At 43.9% G+C, this 19,757-nt stretch overlaps 1 protein-coding gene across 7 annotated transcripts in view; it reads left to right on the plus strand.

The window, feature by feature from the left end:
* The window catches only part of pi4kaa (phosphatidylinositol 4-kinase, catalytic, alpha a), a 97,769-nt gene that overhangs the window by 50,686 nt on the left and 27,326 nt on the right, over window positions 1-19,757 (plus strand). For 4 of the 7 annotated variants that reach the window (XM_060908776.1, XM_060908777.1, XM_060908778.1 and 1 more), the window contains 13 exons: window positions 1,994-2,113; window positions 7,203-7,295; window positions 7,401-7,557; window positions 8,557-8,684; window positions 8,804-8,962; window positions 10,217-10,368; window positions 10,499-10,606; window positions 10,772-10,899; window positions 11,565-11,723; window positions 13,195-13,274; window positions 14,324-14,523; window positions 17,259-17,349; window positions 17,555-17,722. In XM_060908776.1, the coding sequence (XP_060764759.1) occupies window positions 1,994-2,113; window positions 7,203-7,295; window positions 7,401-7,557; window positions 8,557-8,684; window positions 8,804-8,962; window positions 10,217-10,368; window positions 10,499-10,606; window positions 10,772-10,899; window positions 11,565-11,723; window positions 13,195-13,274; window positions 14,324-14,523; window positions 17,259-17,349; window positions 17,555-17,722 (1,743 nt within the window). Of the gene's footprint in view, window positions 1-1,993; window positions 2,114-7,202; window positions 7,296-7,400; window positions 7,558-8,556; window positions 8,685-8,803; window positions 8,963-10,216; window positions 10,369-10,498; window positions 10,607-10,771; window positions 10,993-11,564; window positions 11,724-13,194; window positions 13,275-14,323; window positions 14,524-17,258; window positions 17,350-17,554; window positions 17,723-19,757 lie in introns of all 7 variants that reach the window. The other 3 variants (XM_060908774.1, XM_060908773.1, XM_060908775.1) reach the window with 1 other exon arrangement.

Genomic DNA, 19,757 nt, shown 5'->3' on the forward strand with positions numbered 1-19,757 from the left:
CCTAGGGATGTAATGAGTTCATTGGTGAATGATGATAAATTTTATTTCGAAAGTAATTCAGGCTCTCCCAATTTTCTTTATTTTTTTTGTGCGGCATAAGTCTTAAATTTAACCTGTTATGGTCTTAAAAAGTCTTAAATTGAACTTGTTCAAGCCTGCAGACACCCTGACTAGTCTATTTCTGGGTGGCACGCGATAGTGAGATTATAGATCATTATATTGTACAAGTGTAGAAGAATAAAGATAAGCAGACCTAAATGTATTGAAAGGATGTTCAGTATGTCTGTACAGTGAGCGAGTCCTACAATCAGCACAGGACAGTTGTTTTTGTTTCCCACCCTGATTTTCTCCATTAATTATTCTTTGAAAATCGCCACCCACCGATTAGGTCCCCCTTATCACATGATAAGTAGAAATACAGGAAGGTGAAGACTATCAAGCCATCTAACCGTATCTTTTCGAACTGCTGTGTCGCATGACATCACAGACGAGCTCACGGAGTGTCTGTGTGATTAATTGATGGATAGAAGAGATGGAGAATGCCAGAGATGGACAAAGTACCCAACTTCGTTACTTAAATCAAAGTACAGATCCCACTGGTCAAATGTTACTCCGATACAAGTGAAAGGTGTCCAGTCACATTTTTACTTAAAATACTGAAGTATTTGCTTTTAAAAGTACATTTTCTGTCAACACATCGTTGTATTATTGCCACAACGCTTACAAAACCTAACGCCGTTACCAAAGACAGAAATGTGAATTCACAAAATGAACGCATGCTGTGCCATCATGGTGGTTTAACATTTAGCTAGCTAGTCAGTGACGCTCTACCTGAGATGCTAGCAAATTCTTTTCAAACTCGAAATCATATTGGGTAGCTAACGCTACTAGAAAAGAAACATTTCAACATTCTGTTTATTTGGCAAGATTATGCTAAAACATATATTTCTGAAAGGACTTCAGATAAGGTAACGCCATTCATGTTCGTGTAACTCTGTTTTTACATGCTAACTAAGAGTGTCCAAGCTATGTGTAAACGTTAGCTGTGGACAAGGCGATGGTAGCTTGGCGGGCAAATCCATAGAAAGTCATTTGACTAACCAGACTGCATAGCTATTATAACGTTATCGCTAGCTCTAAAAGCACAGACAGCTTCGTTGCAAGTTTTCTCTTGGAAAAAAACGTTTATATACCTCAATATGCTTCCGCAGGTTGGACGGCGAGTTTTTGTAGGCCGTGATGTGGTTCGTTTTTGGCAAACATTTAAAACGAAACGAATCTTTAATCCTTTCAGAAAACTGAAACATGGGTTCTTGGTATAGCCATGGGTGCGTGCATTCTCCAGAAGAACCGCCTTCTTCCGTTCTGCCATCAACTGATCGTGTTAAATAACGCTGCTGAGAAATCATTGAACTTGTACAGTCTACCGTATGGACGTGATTACTGATAGGCTGTCTCAGTGTCACCTGCGGAAAAAAAAACAATCAAGTTTTAGAAAAGAAAAGAAAAAACATCCACTTTCAAAGCTGCTTTATAGTAACGAGGACCTTTACAGAAATGTAGTGGAGTGAAAAGTACAATACTTGTCTTTCAAATGTAGTGAAGTTAAAGTCATAAGTTTCCAAAAAAAAAAAAAAATACTCAAGTGAAGTACAGATACTCAAAGTGTACTTAAGTACAGTACTCAAGTAAATGTACTTCGTTACTGTCCACCTCTGGAGAATGCCATCCCGCCGACCCTGACAGCATGGCCTGGTTTGCTGTCTTGGACTCCAAAATACAGTTGGTTGTGGCATTTTTGAGATTCGATCTCACAATGATCTCCGAACGATTATTCACTGAAGCAAGAGTGACGGTTGAGCGTAAACTTCTTTTTTTTTTTTTTGAAAATGCAAATCTTTCAGGGTATCTACATGGGACCATCCAGAGCAGTAGAAGGTGAGTTACAAGCAGAAGGCAATCAACAATTTTTTGTTTGTGTCTTTTACCGTAGGAGTACCTGAACAAGCACCAGAACTGGGTTTCAGGTCTGTCTCAGCACACAGGCCTTGCTATGGCTACAGAGAGCATCCTGCATTTCGCAGGCTATAACCGGCAGAGCACAGCTTTGGGGGTGAGTACTCGGCACCACACGCACGAGATTCTAGTCATACTTAGCTTTGCTGCAACAGTACAAATGGTTATGTGTTTAATACCGTAAATGCAATCATACAAAAAAGGAAAATGTTATCAAATTACATTATATGGGTCAGGAGTTCTGGTGAACCTATTCTACATTGTTGTCGTAGAAGGCTTTTCTCAAAATAAGCTGCTTTAACGGAGTATGTATTTAAAATGCTAAATATACACATACTTGGAATTTTGTGAACCCTTTAGAATTTTCTATATTTCTGCATGTTATTGGCTCCTTCAGTCTCGAAAGATCATGGTGATCTGCGCCAGGGGTCATCCAACAGTTGTCGAGTTGCAGCGCCTAGTATGACTATATAGACCCTTTTCAGTCACGTGACCTTCGTAAACGCGACCGCCATTTTGGACATGTAGTGGACTTCGGCTCGAATCGGTTTGAATGCGAGGAAGGCGACAAACATAAAAGAAAAAGGAGCGAGATGCAGAAAACTGTATTTACTAGTTTACTGTAATTATGATCTGGCAGCTATTTACACCGGATCCAGTGTAAATAGCTGTCGGAGCCAACGTCCGAGCTTGCCGGAGCGCGCTCCGGCCGGCCGCGAGCTAGCGCGCTCCGGAACCTCGGATGTTGGCTCCGGCAGCTATTTACACTGGATCCGGTGTAAATAGCTGCCAGATCATAATTACAGTAAACTAGAATGGAATGTTAACAGCAATGTAATGCCTTTTCTGGCTAATTTTATTCATCTTACCTCCAACAAAGTGGTCACTACACAAGCGCTGGTATGCCGCTATCCATCTTCTCCGTCGGTCAGCATCTACCGGGATCCGATAAAATGATAACCCTTGCCTTGTTTGTTGATGGTTACTACATCCAGGTGCACAACAATATAGTGGCATGATGGAAGTCTTGCTGAAAATAAACACTTTCTTTGCTGCCGTTCCTCAATGTTGGCTGTGGTAAACTGCTGGTAGTACATGTCCAAAATGGCGGCCGCGTTTGTCGTGACGTCACGTGAAAAGGGTCCATAGGCCGATGCGTGAGCCGCACGGTCTGCTACAGTTGCTGCAGGTGAAGTTGCTTGGTCGGGTGTCTGTTGGTGCCGGCTGCAGTCTCCACTGTCGTCGGAGCCTCCTCTCCTCCTACTGGGGGTCTCTCCTTTCCTCAGCTTCCCCAACAACGGCCTTGATGGTGGACCGCCAACCAGCGCGGTCTGAGGCCACCGTCTCCAGGTCTGCGGTGTTGAAGCCGCCTGCCCTCAGGTCGCGCTTGCACACATCCTTGTAGCGTAGTGCGGGTCGTCCTGTGGGTCTGGAGCCTGTGGCCAGCTCACCATACAGCACGTTTTTTGGGATACGGCCGTCGTCCATGCGGCTGACGTGGCCTAGCCAGCTCATGCGTCTCTGAGTCAGCATGGCAAACATGCTGGGCATCCCTGCCTTGGCCAGGACATTAGTGTTGGTGACACGGTCCTGCCAGGTGATGCCCAGAAGTCTTCTCAGACAGCGCATGTGGAAGGTGTTCAGTCTGCGTTCTTGGCGGGAGTAAAGGGTCCATGCTTCGCTTCCATAAAGGAGAGTGCTGATACACTCTCATTTTGGTGTTGGTCGTGAGCATGGTGTTGTCCCAGACTCTCTTCGCAAGATGGGCCATTGCTGTTACTACTTTGCCAGTCCGCACGCTCAGCTCGGTGTCGAGAGAGAGGTTGCTGGAGATGGTGGAGCCCAGATAGGTGAACCTATCCACCACTTCGAGGGTGTGGTTGCTGATGGTGATGTGGGGAGCTTTGCTGACATCCTGGCCCATGATGTTGGTCTTCTTCAGGCTTATAGTGAGCCCGAACTTGTTGCAGGCTCACTATAAGCCTGAAGTAGTTCATATTTAGTGCATAAATATGAACTAAAACAGCATCAGATTTTCACACAAGTATTAAAAGTAGATCAAGAGAACCCAGTTAAACAAATGAGACAAAGTATTGTACTTGATCATTTATCTGTTGAGTAAAATGAGCCAATATTACATATCTGTGAGTGGTCAAGTCAACTTTATTGTCAAATATGCTATACATGCTCGACATACAGCACAGATGAAATATCAGTCCTCTCTGACCCACGGTGCAAACAGGCAATGCAATAAATAAAAATAGAATAATTGGAAAAAAAAACAAAAAAACCCAGTATAAACACTCTAGATAGGAACTAGACATAGACTAAACACTCAAACAATATCTCATCTCATTATCTCTAGCCGCTTTATCCTTCTACAGGGTCGCAGGCAAGCTGGAGCCTATCCCAGCTGACTACGGGCGAAAGGCGGGGTACACCCTGGACAAGTCGCCAGGTCATCACAGGGCTGACACATAGACGCAGACAACCATTCACACTCACATTCACACCTACGCTCAATTTAGAGTCACCAGTTAACCTAACCTGCATGTCTTTGGACTGTGGGGGAAACCGGAGCACCCGGAGGAAACCCACGCAGACATGGGGAGAACATGCAAACTCCGCACAGAAAGGCCCTCGCCGGCCCCAGGGCTCGAACCCAGGACCTTCTTGCTGTGAGGCGACAGCGCTAACCACTACACCACCGTGCCGCCCTCAAACAATATAAACAGTATAAATAAACAGTATAAACACTAGATAAGAACAAGACAGACTAAACACTCAGACAATATAAACAGTGTAAACACTAGATAAGAACTACACACAGACTAAACACTCAAACAGACAATATAAACAGTATAAACACTCTAGATATAAACTAGACGTAGACTAAACACTCATACATACACACACACATAAATTGGTTCAAATAACCAAACAGTCAAGGGCACTTGAGGTATAGCAGGTAAACATGAAACAAAGGATGTGACACTTGAGGATTAGTAGCTAATTTAAAGGTGAAATTAGAGTCAGGGTTTTTCAGTTAATGTCGGTGTTTTGCTATACTTTATTGAAAACAAGAATCTACAGTATCAAAGTCTCATCTTCATGTCACATCGAAAAGAGTTGTTGATGCTCATCAAACTGGAAAAGGTTACAAAACAATCTCTAAAGAGTTTGGACTCCACCGATCTACAGTCAGACAGATGGAGGACCAGTGAAGATCACTCTAAGAGCAAGGCGTGTAATAGTCTGCAAGCTCACACAGGACCCCAGGGCAACTTATAAATAACTAAAGGCCTCTTTCACTTGGGTGAATATTAATGTTCATGAGAACACCGAACAGCAGTGGTGTGCATGGCAGGGTTGCAAGGGGAAAGGTACTGCTCTCCAAAAAGAACATTGCTGCCTGAATACAGTTTGATCACGTGGACAAGCCAGAAAGCTATTGAAAAAATTTGACCGATGAGACCAAACTAGAACTTTTTTTGGCTTAAAGGAGAACACTTCATTCCAGCGTAAGAACCTTATCCCATCTGTGAAACATGGTGGTTGTAGTATCATGGTGGTTGTAGTATCATGGTTTGCACTTGTTTTATTGTGTCTGGGCCAGGACGGCTTGCCATCATTGATGGACCAATGAATTCTGAATTACTTCAGCGATTTTTCTAAAGGAAAATCTCAGGACATCTGTCCATGAACTGAATCGCAAGAGAAAGTAGATCATACAGCCAGGCTTGTAGTACTTGAGTCTGACTCGTACCCCAATTTCATGGACTTGTGTGTAAACTGGAGACGAAGACTTGGATTTTTTTCCTTTATTTTTTTTATAACATGCCATAATAATTTGGCATAAGATATTTATACCTACATTAATTTTTATACTAATTTCGTGCAAGAGAATGCACATTGACCTGTTCATGCGTCATGTTCAGGACCAAACTAATGTTAATGGCGCTAAAAAGCCTGGAGAGAAGCCCCTAGGATTGTCCGCTTTGCTTATACAGACTTCTCGTGCAGTGGGGAAAAAATGCACTGCTATGTGTTCCATATGTAGAAGAACTATCGAGGAGACGACGGGGACAACCTCGAACTTCGTCATTTGGTTAGACTCCACCCAGAGAAGGAAGTGACACGCTATGTTCATTGCTCTGTTGATAGCGGGGCTTCCTGAGTGATGAACTAGCTAGTATTAACCCCCTCTCATGTTATTTGCCCTGTTGATAGTGGGCGGGACTTGCTGAGTGATGAACAAGCTTTTTATCTGTAGCCTTTTAAGTAAAATGGGGCAGTCGTGCAGTAACGTTAGCCCAACACGGTAGCAGAGACACTTTCACGTAAAGGCAGCAACAGTCACCGTCAAATGGTGCAATTGGAGTCTTGTTCTCGGACTCGACTCGAATTTTTCTTTTATGACTTGGGCGGCATGGTGGTGTAGTAGTTAGCGCTGTCGCCTCACAGCAAGAAGGTCCGGGTTCGAGCCCCGTGGCCGGCGAAGGCCTTTCTGTGTGGAGTTTGCATGTTCTCCCCGTGTCCACGTGGGTTTCCTCCGGGTGCTCCGGTTTCCCCCACAGTCCAAAGACATGCAGGTTAGGTTAACTGGTGACTCTAAATTGACCGTAGGTGTGAATGGTTGTGTGTGTCTATGTGTCAGCCCTGTGATGACCTGGCGACTTGTCCAGGGTGTACCCCGCCTTTCGCCCGTAGTCAGCTGGGATAGGCTCCAGCTTGCCTGCGACCCTGTAGAACAGGATAAAGTGGCTAGAGATAATGAGACGAGATGAGACTTGGACTTGAACACTGGGGACTCGGACTCGAGGTTTAGTGACTCGACTACAGCACTGCATACAGCAAGACGATGACCCTAAGCACACGCGTCGTTCTACCAAAGAATGGTTAAAGAAGAGTAAAGTTAATGTCTTGGACTAGCCAAGTCAAAGTCTTGACCTTAATCCAATAGAAATCTTGTACAAGCAGTTCATGTGAGGAAATCCACCAATATCTGAGTTGAAGCTGCTCTGCACAGAGGAAAGGGCTCAAATCAACACCACCTGACCAATCAGATTTGAGAACCGAGCTAAGCTCTTTAATCTAGGGGAAACCAAACATGATATTCGTAATTGCATTGAATTATGTTTAGCTCTGTTTGATTAGTCATGTGGCTGAATGTGTTCTGCCTCCAGACCAATCAGCTCACAGAGAGGCCAGCATGTGTTAAGAAAGACTACTCCAACTTCATGGCCTCGCTGAACCTGAGGAATCGCTATGCAGGAGAGGTATGTGTTCTATCCCATTCGTTTCTTTTGATATTTACATTGCCGTCTTTCATGACTCTGGGCTCGTAGGATAATAGGAGCAAACTCTGTGTGTGTTTGATGTAGGTGGCAGGGATGATCCACTTTTTAGAGGCAACACGCAGCAGCTCAGACCTGAATAAGATGATGATCCAGCAACTGAATGAGGCTCTGGAAAGGCAGCAGCCAGAAGAATTTACTGAGGCTATGTTCAAAATGGCAGCGCTCCTGATCACCTCCAAAGGCATAACAACTCACTTGTAGCACTTCTTGCTGCCTAGAAATATACTTTAACCTGATTTCTGACAAGCTTTAAAGCTAGACAGCCTTTCAATTTCATAAAATCAGTGAAATTTGGTTCGTTCTGAAATTTGGTCTTTGTGATTTATATGTTTTTTTTCTCTAATATCTCCACAAAAAAAAAAGCCAGGCCATTCCGTGGCTGGGAAGTTATTTAATTTGAGCGGATTTCTTAGCAAATAATAATGTGCATGAAATCGCTTGCTTCGTGCAGTCAAGCAGACAGAGGAAGTCCGGTGTGCGCATGCACAGGTTTACTTTCTTCTTCTTTTGGGTTTTCCGGCAGCTGGCATCCACAGTGTTGCATTACTGCCATCTACAGGTTTACCTTGACCGTGCATTGACAGTTCCATCATTCTGTCGCTAAACAAACAGTCGATCACACCGAGGTGCTCGCTGACCGCCGATATTTATTAGTTTGGTCCTGCGCTTCCTTTCCTTCGTATATAACATAACGTCTTTTCTTCTGGCTTTCCGTTACTGTAGTCGGTCTTTCACGTTTCATTCGCGTCCTCCATTTTTCTCTCCTGTTTCAAATTTGTATCCGACAATGCCTTGCGCGACCGGGGAGAGTCCATCATGTCGTGTATGACTTAGTATCTAGAATTGGGGCATGGTGAAGCAGGAAAAAATAATAGGGCCATGTGGCCCTGAATTCATTAATTGTTCTATTTTTTAAAAAAAACTAATAATATTTGAAGTCTGTGATTCGAATTCAGTAGCTTTCATTCCACTAAACAAAAATAACTGGGTGTCAGGGAAAATTCTTTTTATGACCGACACTTAAAATCTGAAAGGCAGTCTACCTTTAATTTCTTGTCATTAAATATGAATGTTTACTAAACCCAGTATGGAAGGAGTAATTGTTTGACTGGGTATCAGTTTGGAATTGGGTAGAATGAACTGCATTGTTAGAGAATTAATGAATGTTTATGTACTGTAGACTGCGACCCACAGCTCCTGCATCACCTGTGCTGGTCCCCACTGAAGATGTTTACTGAGAATGGAATGGAGACGGCCATAGCCTGCTGGGAATGGCTTCTAGCAGCTAGGACTGGCGTGGAGGTCCCGGTAATGCCATTTTAATAAGAATAATTCATCTAAAAATTTAGTAGTAAACGAGTTAAAAAGCGCACACGTTCTGAAAAACTGATCGATTCCAATCACAATCCGTACTCCTTTGTTTGCAGTTTATGCGTGAGATGGCAGGTGCCTGGCAGATGACGGTGGAGCAAAAGATGGGACTGTTCTCCGAGGCCGAAGTGGAAGCTGATCCACTGGCAGCGTCTGAGGAGAGCCAGCCCAAGCCCTGTGCTCCCGACGTCATCCCACATTACATCTGGATCGAGGTTGGTGAACACTCTGAACTATTGAGATAATCATGCTTACATCACAACACTTCTGAATTCTCAAATCTGATTGGTCAAATCAAAGGTCTTGATTAGTTTTCTGTAACAGCATGGCTCGGACGTTTTGTATGCTGCAAGGCAACAGTTGTCCTAATATGGAAGCAATTTTGTGCCAAAATGTTCATACAATACTTTTGAAATATCAAACGAAAACGACAAATCAAAATACAAAAAAAGAACTAAAAGTAATTTTTTTTTAGATTGGCAAATAAATTATTCGTGTAATCGTGCAAAATATCAGTCTATTACTCTTCAGAAACCTTTTATTTTTGTTCCGCGTCTTTCTCAGTTTTGTTTGACGTAATTTATTTTGGTTGCGATTCCAGCTTTCTCGTTTGCGCTCCCGGACTTTTTGCTTGCAGTTTTGGCACAAACTTCACGTGTGGGTGGGCTGTCCAGGAATGCATTCCCATTGGCTAACTTGTGTTTGACTGACAGCTACGCTCAGCCATTCCCTACTCGGATTCTGGCGGACTGTTTGATGAGTGACCGATCCATTGACGGTAAACAAGGATCGAGTGGACTTCAGTGGCGACTATGATATTGAATTTACACTTTGTTGAATTAATTCAATATCATAGTCGCCACTGAATTCCACTCGATCCTTGTTTACCGTCAATGGATCGGTCACTCGTCAAACAGTCCGCCAGAATCCGAGTAGGGAATGGCTGAGCATAGCTGTCAGTCAAACACAAGTTAGCCAATGGGAATGCATTCCTGGACAGCCCGCCCACACGGGAAGTTTGTGCCAAAACTGCAAGCAAAAAGTCCGGGAGCGCAAACGAGAAAGCTGGAATCGCAACCAAAATAAATTACGTCAAACAAAACTGAGAAAGACGCGGAACAAAAATAAAAGGTTTCCGAAGAGTAATAGACTGATATTTTGCACGATTACATGAATAATTTGTTTGCCAGTCTAAAAAAATTTACTTTTTGTTCTTTTTTTTTGTATTTTGATTTGTCGTTTTTGTTTGATATTTCAAAAGTATTGTATGAACATTTTGGCACAAAATTGATTCCATAGTCCTAATACCTTATTCTTGCTGTAGTAACCGTTTATTTACAGCGACTTGGCATTTATTATTTAAGTCTGATTGTTATTGTGATGTAGCAGTGAAGAAAAATATGTAGAAGTGTTACATATTGCATTCACAGTAATGATGTTTACGGTCGAAATTATTTTTGGTCCTCCAGTTCCTTGTCCAGCGCTTTGAAATCGCAAAGTATTGCAGTGCAGATCAGGTGGAGATTTTTGGCAGCTTGCTCCAGAGGTCGCTCGCTCTCACCGTGGGAGGCCCGAAAAGCAGCCTGAACCGACACGTGGCAGCTATCGGACCTCGCTTCAGGTTTACAGACTGCTTTCTGAATCAGTTTCCTCTGATATAGTGACATTGCCTGTGTCATATTCCACAAATGAATCAGTGTAACTTTGTTTGGCAGTCACCTTTTTTTTTTTTTTTTTTTTTTTGCATGCAGGTTGCTGACGCTTGGTCTTTCGCTGCTTCATTCCGATGTAGTTAGCAACGCGACTATCCGCAATGTGCTTAGAGAGAAGATCTACTCCACTGCATTTGATTACTTCAGGTACTTTTTTTTTTCCTCCCCCCAAAAATTTAGGATTTAATCACAAAAACACATACTGTTTTTAAACTATGGATTTGATCATCTGGTTCCTAAAGCATACTAACTGGATCTGTGGATACTTTAATGAGGAGCAGTTTATAATCACTGATGCTTCTCCATTTTCAGTGTGGCATCCAAATTCCCCACTCAGGGGGACAAGCGTCTGCGGGAGGACATCAGTGTCATGATCAAGTTCTATGCCAGCATCCTGTCGGACAAGAAGTACCTAGCTGCTAGTCAGCTCGTGCCACCTGGTGAGCCTGGCGCCAATCCCCCTCAAAGCTCCTTATCCGCCGGGATTTTCGGATCGCTAATCGTTTCCAGCACTTCTCCGATATCGATCTTAAGTAAGCCTGCCTTGCTCCACCTGTGCTGACTTGCACTGCCTCAGGAGCATGCCATCGCAGTTCCAATTTGCCACCACGCAAATTTGAATCCTGCACTTAAAAATGCACGACTTTGTCACCGCGGCCGCCGATTTATCAATTTGTTGCGAATTGAGAAATGGCTCCGCCCTCCCCCCCTCCCCCCCATCACCCCCACCAATGCCACCTTTGCTAACCATTGAAGAAAGCATTCTCTCATCCACACCTTAGCACGCTCATGTAGAATGCATGGTCATTTTCAGTATTAGAGGACTAACTTAGACTCCATCCGCCCCTTAAAGTCCCCTCCATCCGTGTGTTGTGCCACTGCCACAAAAGAAGCACAATAAGAAAGCAGAAAAGGCTTGTTTTTGAAATTTGTAGTACGTTGTAGTGCAGGTATTAATAATTATCCATGCAAAAAGTAAAAGGTAGACTGAATGTGCTGGAATTCCAACAGGGGATCGCTTGGAAGATGTTAAGATTGATTATGAAATAGGAATAAACGGTGCATCTATGCTTATTGAAGAGTATTTTTTGCTCGACTTTGGCAGACAATCAGGACCCGTCTCTGAACAGCCTGTCCGTGATGACGGCTGCTGATCCCAGGAACACCATGGACATGTCAGTAGGCACACGCCAACAGAGTGCCCAGGGCTGGATCAACACTTATCCACTGTCCAGTGGAATGTCCACCACTTCCAAGAAATCAGGTATGACTGCTGTGCAACTTTCTAGCTGGGCATAGAAGCTCACGGGACAAAGAGAGGCCAATTCGGGAGCTGATTAGGTGCAATGACGCATTTACTATATTGATTCATTCATTCATTTTCAGTAACTGGTTTAAATCACTAATTTATTCATATTTTTGGAAAGGGAACCATTTAAGTTTCTTCGAAAATATTATTTGTGGGTCCAAGCGAAAATAAAAATTACAGGCGAAGAGCAGGATTGATCAGGATCAGGATGTCCAGAATAGGGATGTTAACCGATGACCGTTTGACTGGTGGTTGACCGAATCAACGTCAACCGGTTAATTTTTTTTTGGTTGTCGGTTAAAAAAAAAATCAATCGTTTTGAAGCTGCCGATTTTGGAGCAGAGAACCTGGAATTCCGTGTTTGTAAACGCTTGGGGCGTGCCATGCGGTGTAAGGACGACAGCTGACAAATCAGAAACACCCATTCAGTCATGTTCCGCCCTCCCGCCCCAGTTAAAGACAGCTGACAAATCAGAAACACCCATTCAGTCATGTCCCACCCAGCTGCCACTTGGCGAAAGAAAAGTGTAGACACAGGCTTTTTAGCTTACAAATTACTATTCTGTTTTTTTTTTAAATTATTATTAGAAGGCACATGGAGTTTAGTCCTGCCTTGGCCAGTGCATTCTGAAAGTATGTTTCGGTCTGTAGCCAACAATGCATGTTATTGCAGATCATATCTCTCCACACAAACTAAAGGCGCAGATGCCGACTTTTTTTTTTTTGAATCGTGCAGATCCGTTTTTTTTGGGGGGGGGCGTTGGAGTGTCTGATTGTAATTTCTAGGTGGATTCTGTATTAAAATTACTAAATAGGCGGTTGCTGTTGCAGTCCATGAGGCGTGGGGGGTGTGGGAGGAGGGCAGTGGATCGGGGGGCTGCGCGCGTTTGCGCGGAAGCTGCGCACATTAAATTTTGCGCAGCTTCGGCGCGGGCGTGCGCGGCTTTCTGATTTGCTGTTTTCTCGTGCTTGTATTTCCTGTGTTTCGTGGACTGTGGCGGCACTTGCTTATATGCAGAATTTGCTTTGATGAAGTTGTGGTCGGACGCTCCAACGCCCCCCCCCTTGGGAAAGGAAGGTCGGATCTGCGCGATTCAGCCGTGGAGAGGGCGGCATCCGCCAAAAGGCGCGCCGTTTGCATCCCTGTAATAATTCCAATTCTAGAATTTTAAACTCATAGGTTAACCGACTTTAACCGGCTAATGAGGCTCGGTGGTCGGCCAAGATTTTTTTTTAGTTTTCGCCATCCCTAGTCCAGAATTTTTGAGATGTATCTGTTTAATATGGTGCAAACTACTGTACTTTTGTACTCGTGATTTGTGCTTTTTAGCTGAAACAACCTGAGCTTTAATGCTGCTCTTTTTTCATTGTTGTTCAAAGCCACTGGGTTCCAGTAATTTTCCTTTTACTACTTTATTCACCCTAGGAATATCAAAGAAGAGTAACCGAGGCACTCAGCTGCACAAATACTACATGAAGCGCAGAACACTATTACTGGCTTTACTGGTAAGTTGCTGTTTAGTTTTTTTTTTTGCTTGTTTGTTTGTTTGTTTTGTGTGTACGCTTTTTATCTGTTTTTATACTATGAGAGTTAAAGGAACAGTCCCCCGTACTTCCATAATGAAATATGCTCTTATCTGAATTGAGACGAGCTGCTCCGTACCTATCCGAGCTTTGCGTGACCTCCCAGTCAGTCAGACGCAGTCAGACGCGCTGTCACTCCTGTTAGCAATGTAGCTAGGCTCAGTATGGCCAACGGTATTTTTTGGGGCTGTAGTTAGATGCGACCAAACTCTTCCGCGTTTTTCCTGTTTACATAGGTTTATATGACCAGTGATATGAAACAAGTTCAGTTACACAAATTGAAACGTAGCGATTTTCTATGCTATGGAAAGTCCGCACTATAATGACAGGCGGACTAGCACCTTCTGCGCGCTTGGGCAGCGCATTGATGCGGAGCTCAGATATCAATGCGCTGCTGAAGCGCGCAGAAGGTGTTAGTCCGCCTGTCATTATAGTGCGGACTTTCCATAGCATAGAAAATCGCTACGTTTCAATTTGTGTAACTGAACTTGTTTCATATCACTGGTCATATAAACCTATGTAAACAGGAAAAACGCGGAAGAGTTTGGTCGCATCTAACTACAGCCCCAAAAAATACCGTTGGCCATGCTGAGCCTAGCTACATTGCTAACAGGAGTGACAGCGCGTCTGACTGACTGGGAGGTCGCACAAAGCTCGGATAGGTACGGAGCAGCTCGTCTCAATTCAGATAAGAGCATATTTCATTATGGAAATATGGTGGACTGTTCCTTTAAGTGAAACCGGAGTCAAATTCCTCGTGTGTGTCTGCATACCTGGCAATAAAAGTGTTTCTTCTTCTTCTTCTTTCTAATCCAGTGATTCTGAGAAAGTTAACTGCAGGGCTTGTTAGCATTCTGTTACAATTCTAGCTTTAGCTATGTTATCTCACTTTTTCCCCAAATGAAGCTGCCTCAGGGCCAGCAACGTATATAAACGTATATAAACCATTCTGCCCATCTTTTCCCATCCAGGCAAGTGAGATTGAGCGTCTGACCACGTGGTACAACCCACTGTCTGCCCAGGAGCTGGCCATCTTTACAGAACAGTCTGTAGAGACCAGCATTGCTAATTGGAGGTCCAAGTACATCGGTTTGAGTGAGAAACAGTGGAAAGACAACGTCAACCTGGCCTGGAGCATCTCTCCCTACCTTGCCTTGCATCTCCCAGCTAGGTATCCATGCTGTCGAATTGTGTGTAAAAATAATCGATACCTGTATAACACACGAGGTAACAGCCGATATTCGACATTTTAAACATTTATACCCTAGTCTTGGATTCCTTCTTCTCATAACTACATTCTGTTAATTCCATTAGTTTCTGCATAGCGTCTGAGTAATAAATAATAGTTACAGGATAATCTGCAACAGAAACGTTTGCCCGATCATCAGGAGATTGTGAGTTTGAATCCTGCCAATGCTACATCCATTCATCCATGTTGTCTGGGTGGGAGGGACAGCATTCTGTCTCTCCCTTGGTTGGTAGCCGTCAAGTGATAGGAGATAGTTAGCTAGTGGGTGGAGATCAGGGCCGTCGACAGGGGGGGACAACCGGGTATTTTGTCCCGGGCCCAGGCATGAGGGGGGGCCCAGAACTGGTCCCTCATGAAGATGCCATTAATCATTCTGTTTCATTTCAAAATGTGTTGATTTGGGGGAGAAAAATGTGCTATATTTGCATTCAATTAATGATTTCTGGTTCTTTTGCCTTTATTGTCTTCGAAAATAGATTCAAGAACCCACCTACCACCCCTAATGCAGAAATGGTTTGGTCTTTTATTAAGGCGCCAAATAACACGGCACTATTCCATCATAACGCTTCGACAATAAGCGTGCGAGCCCGTTTGCCAACATGCACAAGTCAGGAGCAAAGAAAGGAAAAGAGAAAAAGAGATGAAGAAGCCAAGAGCCTCAGGGGCTCACTGCAGACCCGGCGCCAGACACGGATGGGCCTTGAATTGCTTTGGGGGGGCACACATTTTATACGCCAAGCCAGGGCAACAGAACTGTTTCTACCAACCCAGGAGAGCAGCACAGACGTGACGAGTTAAATATTCTAAGAAACCTATAAAGCAACCAAAACAACTTTCCAAAATGTATCAAACATTGCTCAGCATATTAAAAGTTGTTTTTTTTTTTTTTTTTTTTTGCTCCGCTGGCCTCACAATACACAAAACTGATTTCGGGTATCGACCGGAAGATGTCGTGATATGATCCCGTCCAGCAATAAAATGTGATTGGCTGAGACAGCTGCTGATTTACCCAGATACCATTTGAAGGAAAAATGCGATTGGTCGGTTGGTTCATTCCATGACATTAACCCATTGGTTCCCAAGAAATATTAGTCCACGTTTATAGCAATGATCCAGAAATTATTATAGTGTTTCTGTACTCACGGATAATAATGAATGAACCGATCAGCCGATTTCGAATCGTTTCAATACATTTTAAATTGAGCACATTTTTCTTTATTATTGTTATACTGAAAAACTTTGACTTGTAGTTTACGGTTTTTTTTTTTTTGAGGGGGAAAAAAAAACAAATAAGAAGAAGCTGTGACGGGCTCCTATCAGGCCAAGTGCGGTCACTCGCCGGCCACTTTCAGGCATCTTTTTCAGATTAGTGAGACCAGACCCTCTGAACATGAATGGGGAGATATCAATACTGGACTCTGTGAAAACTAACGGTCGCGAAGAGCATATGATTGAAATCGCCATGAAAAGTTGATTATACTTGAGTGTTAGGTTGGTTCTTATGACTCAGAAAAAGCTTTAAAATCCACGTTTCTCGTGGATTATTTTGACACTGCGCAGGCGCAGTACTTCTATAACGGCAGGAGAGGGACAGCGGAGCACGAAGCTGCAAGATGATTGGAAAGCTGTTGGTTCAGATCGACATATGATTGGTTGTTGGCAGCGGAACAGGCGGGATATTTGCAGATCCGTACTGCCGTCAGAGACGGTTGATTAGAATGTTTGCTGCCGTTACGAATTGTCCCCATTCATTTCTATGGACGATTTCTTCAGTGACCTGTCTCCTATGAAAAAAAAGTCTCTGCTCTGGGTTCCAGCAGGGCGGGCCCACATGAGTCTCAGGGCGGGCACGGCCCCCTAAGGCCCGCCCATGGCGCCGGGCCTGGCTCACTGCATAGATATTTTAGAAAAGATTCAGATGATGCAGCAGGTGGTGAAGGCAGTGGGGCAGCTTAGCCAGGTAAGACACAGATAACTTTTTTCCAGCCCCGTAATGTAACCCCAGCACGCGCGACGCGCCATTCATATTGACGACTTTGCCACAGCAAAAGTTCAGCGCATTGCATTTCGCACCTGAATAGTTGCAGACTAAGGAAATGTTCAAACTGTAAATATGTTGAAATAAAATGGTTGACTGTTATAATGGGCTTGGAATACCTGTTATTTAAGGGTTGGAGTGAATGGAGACTGTGAAAAGAGGGGTTGGGTGTGGGTGGTTGCTGTGTGGCGATGTGCGTGCACACGTATATGTGTGTGTGTGTGTGGGGGGCACTCAGATTATTTGGGGGGGGCCCACTCAGATTATTTTGTCCCGGGCCCAGCCAAAGCTGTCAACGGCCCTGGTGGAGATTATCTAGACAGTTGTTTGTTCTGTAAATACTGATTTGTCTGATTTTTCACCTTGAATGCTATTTTTATTTATTTATTTATTTATTTATTTATTTATTTATTCCTTTTAAAAATATTTGGTTGCTTCAGGGGTGTGTTTATCATCAGTGTTCCAGTATAGCAGAATATTTAAGAGTGTTTTGATCATTTTAGGTTTTACAATAGATTTCCTAATCACGAAGAATAAAATGGCTAAAACATTTTTGGCCTGGTTTTGTATGAATATTGTCATGTTGCAATGCTATAATGTTTTTGATGTTTTACGGCAGGTTCAAAAACACAGACGCCATCGTGGCTGAAGTGACACGGCTGGTTCGGCTGGACCCTGGTGCGGTCAGCGACGTCCCAGAGGCAGTCAAGGTGAAATGCTTTCGGGGGGGGAGAGATGTTCTTTTCATTTGAAATATGTACATGATCACTGTGTGAGCAGTATGTGATTAGATATAAAACAATAATTGCACTCATTGTTGAAGTCATTATCAGTAACTTGCATGCATGACAGCTTGTGATTGCTGACTTAATACACTGCTTATTCACTTTTTTGGTTATATTACTCTCAAAACAGTTCCTGGTGACATGGCACACCATTGATGCTGACTCACCTGAGCTAAGCCACATCCTATGTTGGGCCTCTGCTGACCCCCCGACTGGCCTGTCCTATTTCTCCAGCATGTACCCTCCTCACCCCCTTACCGCCCAGTACGGAGTCAAAGTGCTGCGTTCTTTCCCTCCAGTACGTATCACTGGCCATATCCAGAATGCTTTATTTCTATGCCTTTCATGGCAACAGTTTAGCGGAAGGCCCATAATATGGGTGTGATGGTCCAGGTGTTCACATACTTTTGGTCATAGTGTGTCAGTTCAATTACTGTTTATATGACAGTTATGATAATTCATTTTGAATTTGATGTCAGCAACATGTTTCAGAAAAGTTGGGACAGGGCAACAAAAAACTGAAAAAGTTGTGTAATGCTTAAAAAAAACTAATTTGGTTAATTGGCAACAGGTCAGTAACATGATTGGGTATAAAAAGAGCATCCCAGAGAGGCGGAGTCTCTCAGAAGTAAAGATGGGGAGGGGTTCACCGCTCTGTGAAAGACTGCATGGGTAAACAGTGCAACAATTTAAGAATAACATTCCTCAATGTAAAATTGCAAAGAATTTGGGGATCACATCATCTATGGTACATAATATCATTAAAAGGTTCAGAGAATCTGGAGAAATCTCTGTATGCAAGATACAAGGCTGAAAACTGACATTGGATGCCTGTGATTTTCAGGCCCTCAGGTGACACTGTGTTAAAAGCAGACATGTGTCTGTAGTGGAAATCATGGTATGGGCTCAGTAACACTTCAGAAAACCATCGTCTGTGAACACAGTTCATTACTGCATCCACAAATGCAAGTTAAAACCAGATATAAACAATATCCAGAAACACCGCTACCTTCTCTGGGCCTGAGCTCTTTTATGATGAACTGAGGAGAAGTGGAAATTTCTTCTGAGGTCTGAGGAATCAAAAATAGAAATGGTTTTTAGAAATCATGGACACCACGTTCTCCAGGCTAAAGAGGAGAGGTCAGGGTTCTTTGTCATTTGCATGTTTCACATGTAAACGAAATTTGTGCCTCAGGGCCAGCAACGTATATAAATAGAAGAATTAAAAATGAATATAAAAATAGAATAGGAAAAAAAATAGTGTAACCGTGATTAAAAAGTGTTCAGGTGAACAGTAAAAACTTCAATATGTGCAAAAAATGCAAAATGGGGGGGCAGCATCAGAGCTTAGGTTTAGTGTTCATTAGTCTCACAACTTCTGGGAAGAAGCTGTGCTGGAGCCTTGATGTTTTGGCCCTGATGCTGCAGAGTCTTTTTCTTAAGGGGAGGAGGCTAAATAGTCTGTGTGCTGGGTGGGTGGAGTCATCCATGATGCGGGCCGCTCTGCTCCTGCACCGGCTGTTGTAGATGTCTTCTATGGACGGCAGGCTGCAACGGGTGATCTTCTGTGCTGTGCGTACCACCCTCTGCAGAGCCTTCCTGTCCACAGCCAAGCAGTTTCCATACCAGGAGGTAATGGAGGTAGTCAGTGTGCTCTCCACCACACACCTGTAGAAGGCTCCTAGGACCGCAGGGCTCAGTCCAGCCTGCCTTAGCCTCCTCAAAAAGTAGAGGCGTTGGTGGGCCTTCTTGACCATGCTGGCTGTGTTCATGGTCCACTTCAACTCGCTAGAGATGTAGACCATTTCTACAGCTTCTCCTCCGATGTAGAGGGGGGAGGGGGTGTGGTCACCTCTTCTGAAGTCCACAATCATCTCCTTTGTTTTCCCCACATTGATGCAGAGATTGTTGTCCCTGCACCAGTCCACCAGGTCCTCCACCTCCTGTCTGTATGCTGACTCGTCGCTGTGGGATATCTGTCCCACCACTGCTGTGTCGTCTGCGAACTTCACAATATGGCTGCTTGAATGTTTAGTGGAGCAGTCATATGTGAGCAGAGTGTAGAGCAGGGGGCTAAGGACGCAACCCTGGGGGGAGCCGATGTTGTTGATGGTAGTAACGGCCACTCCGGAGAGTATGGCAAGGTATTGTCTATGTCGTTCATTCACAGTTAGTTGTTGCAGCTCCTCATATGGCTGAACAAGCCGATTTGTATGTGCGGCCGCAGTTAGGGCAGGTTGTTCCTCCTGGAAGAGTTGGTCTGCTTGGGGCTTGCTGCCTTGCTTTTCGGGCCTGTCTCTTTCGAACAGCATCGTCTATACGCTCGGATTCAA

Source organism: Neoarius graeffei, chromosome 25, assembly GCF_027579695.1.
Source record: "Neoarius graeffei isolate fNeoGra1 chromosome 25, fNeoGra1.pri, whole genome shotgun sequence".
Classification (NCBI taxonomy): Eukaryota; Metazoa; Chordata; class Actinopteri; order Siluriformes; family Ariidae; genus Neoarius; species Neoarius graeffei.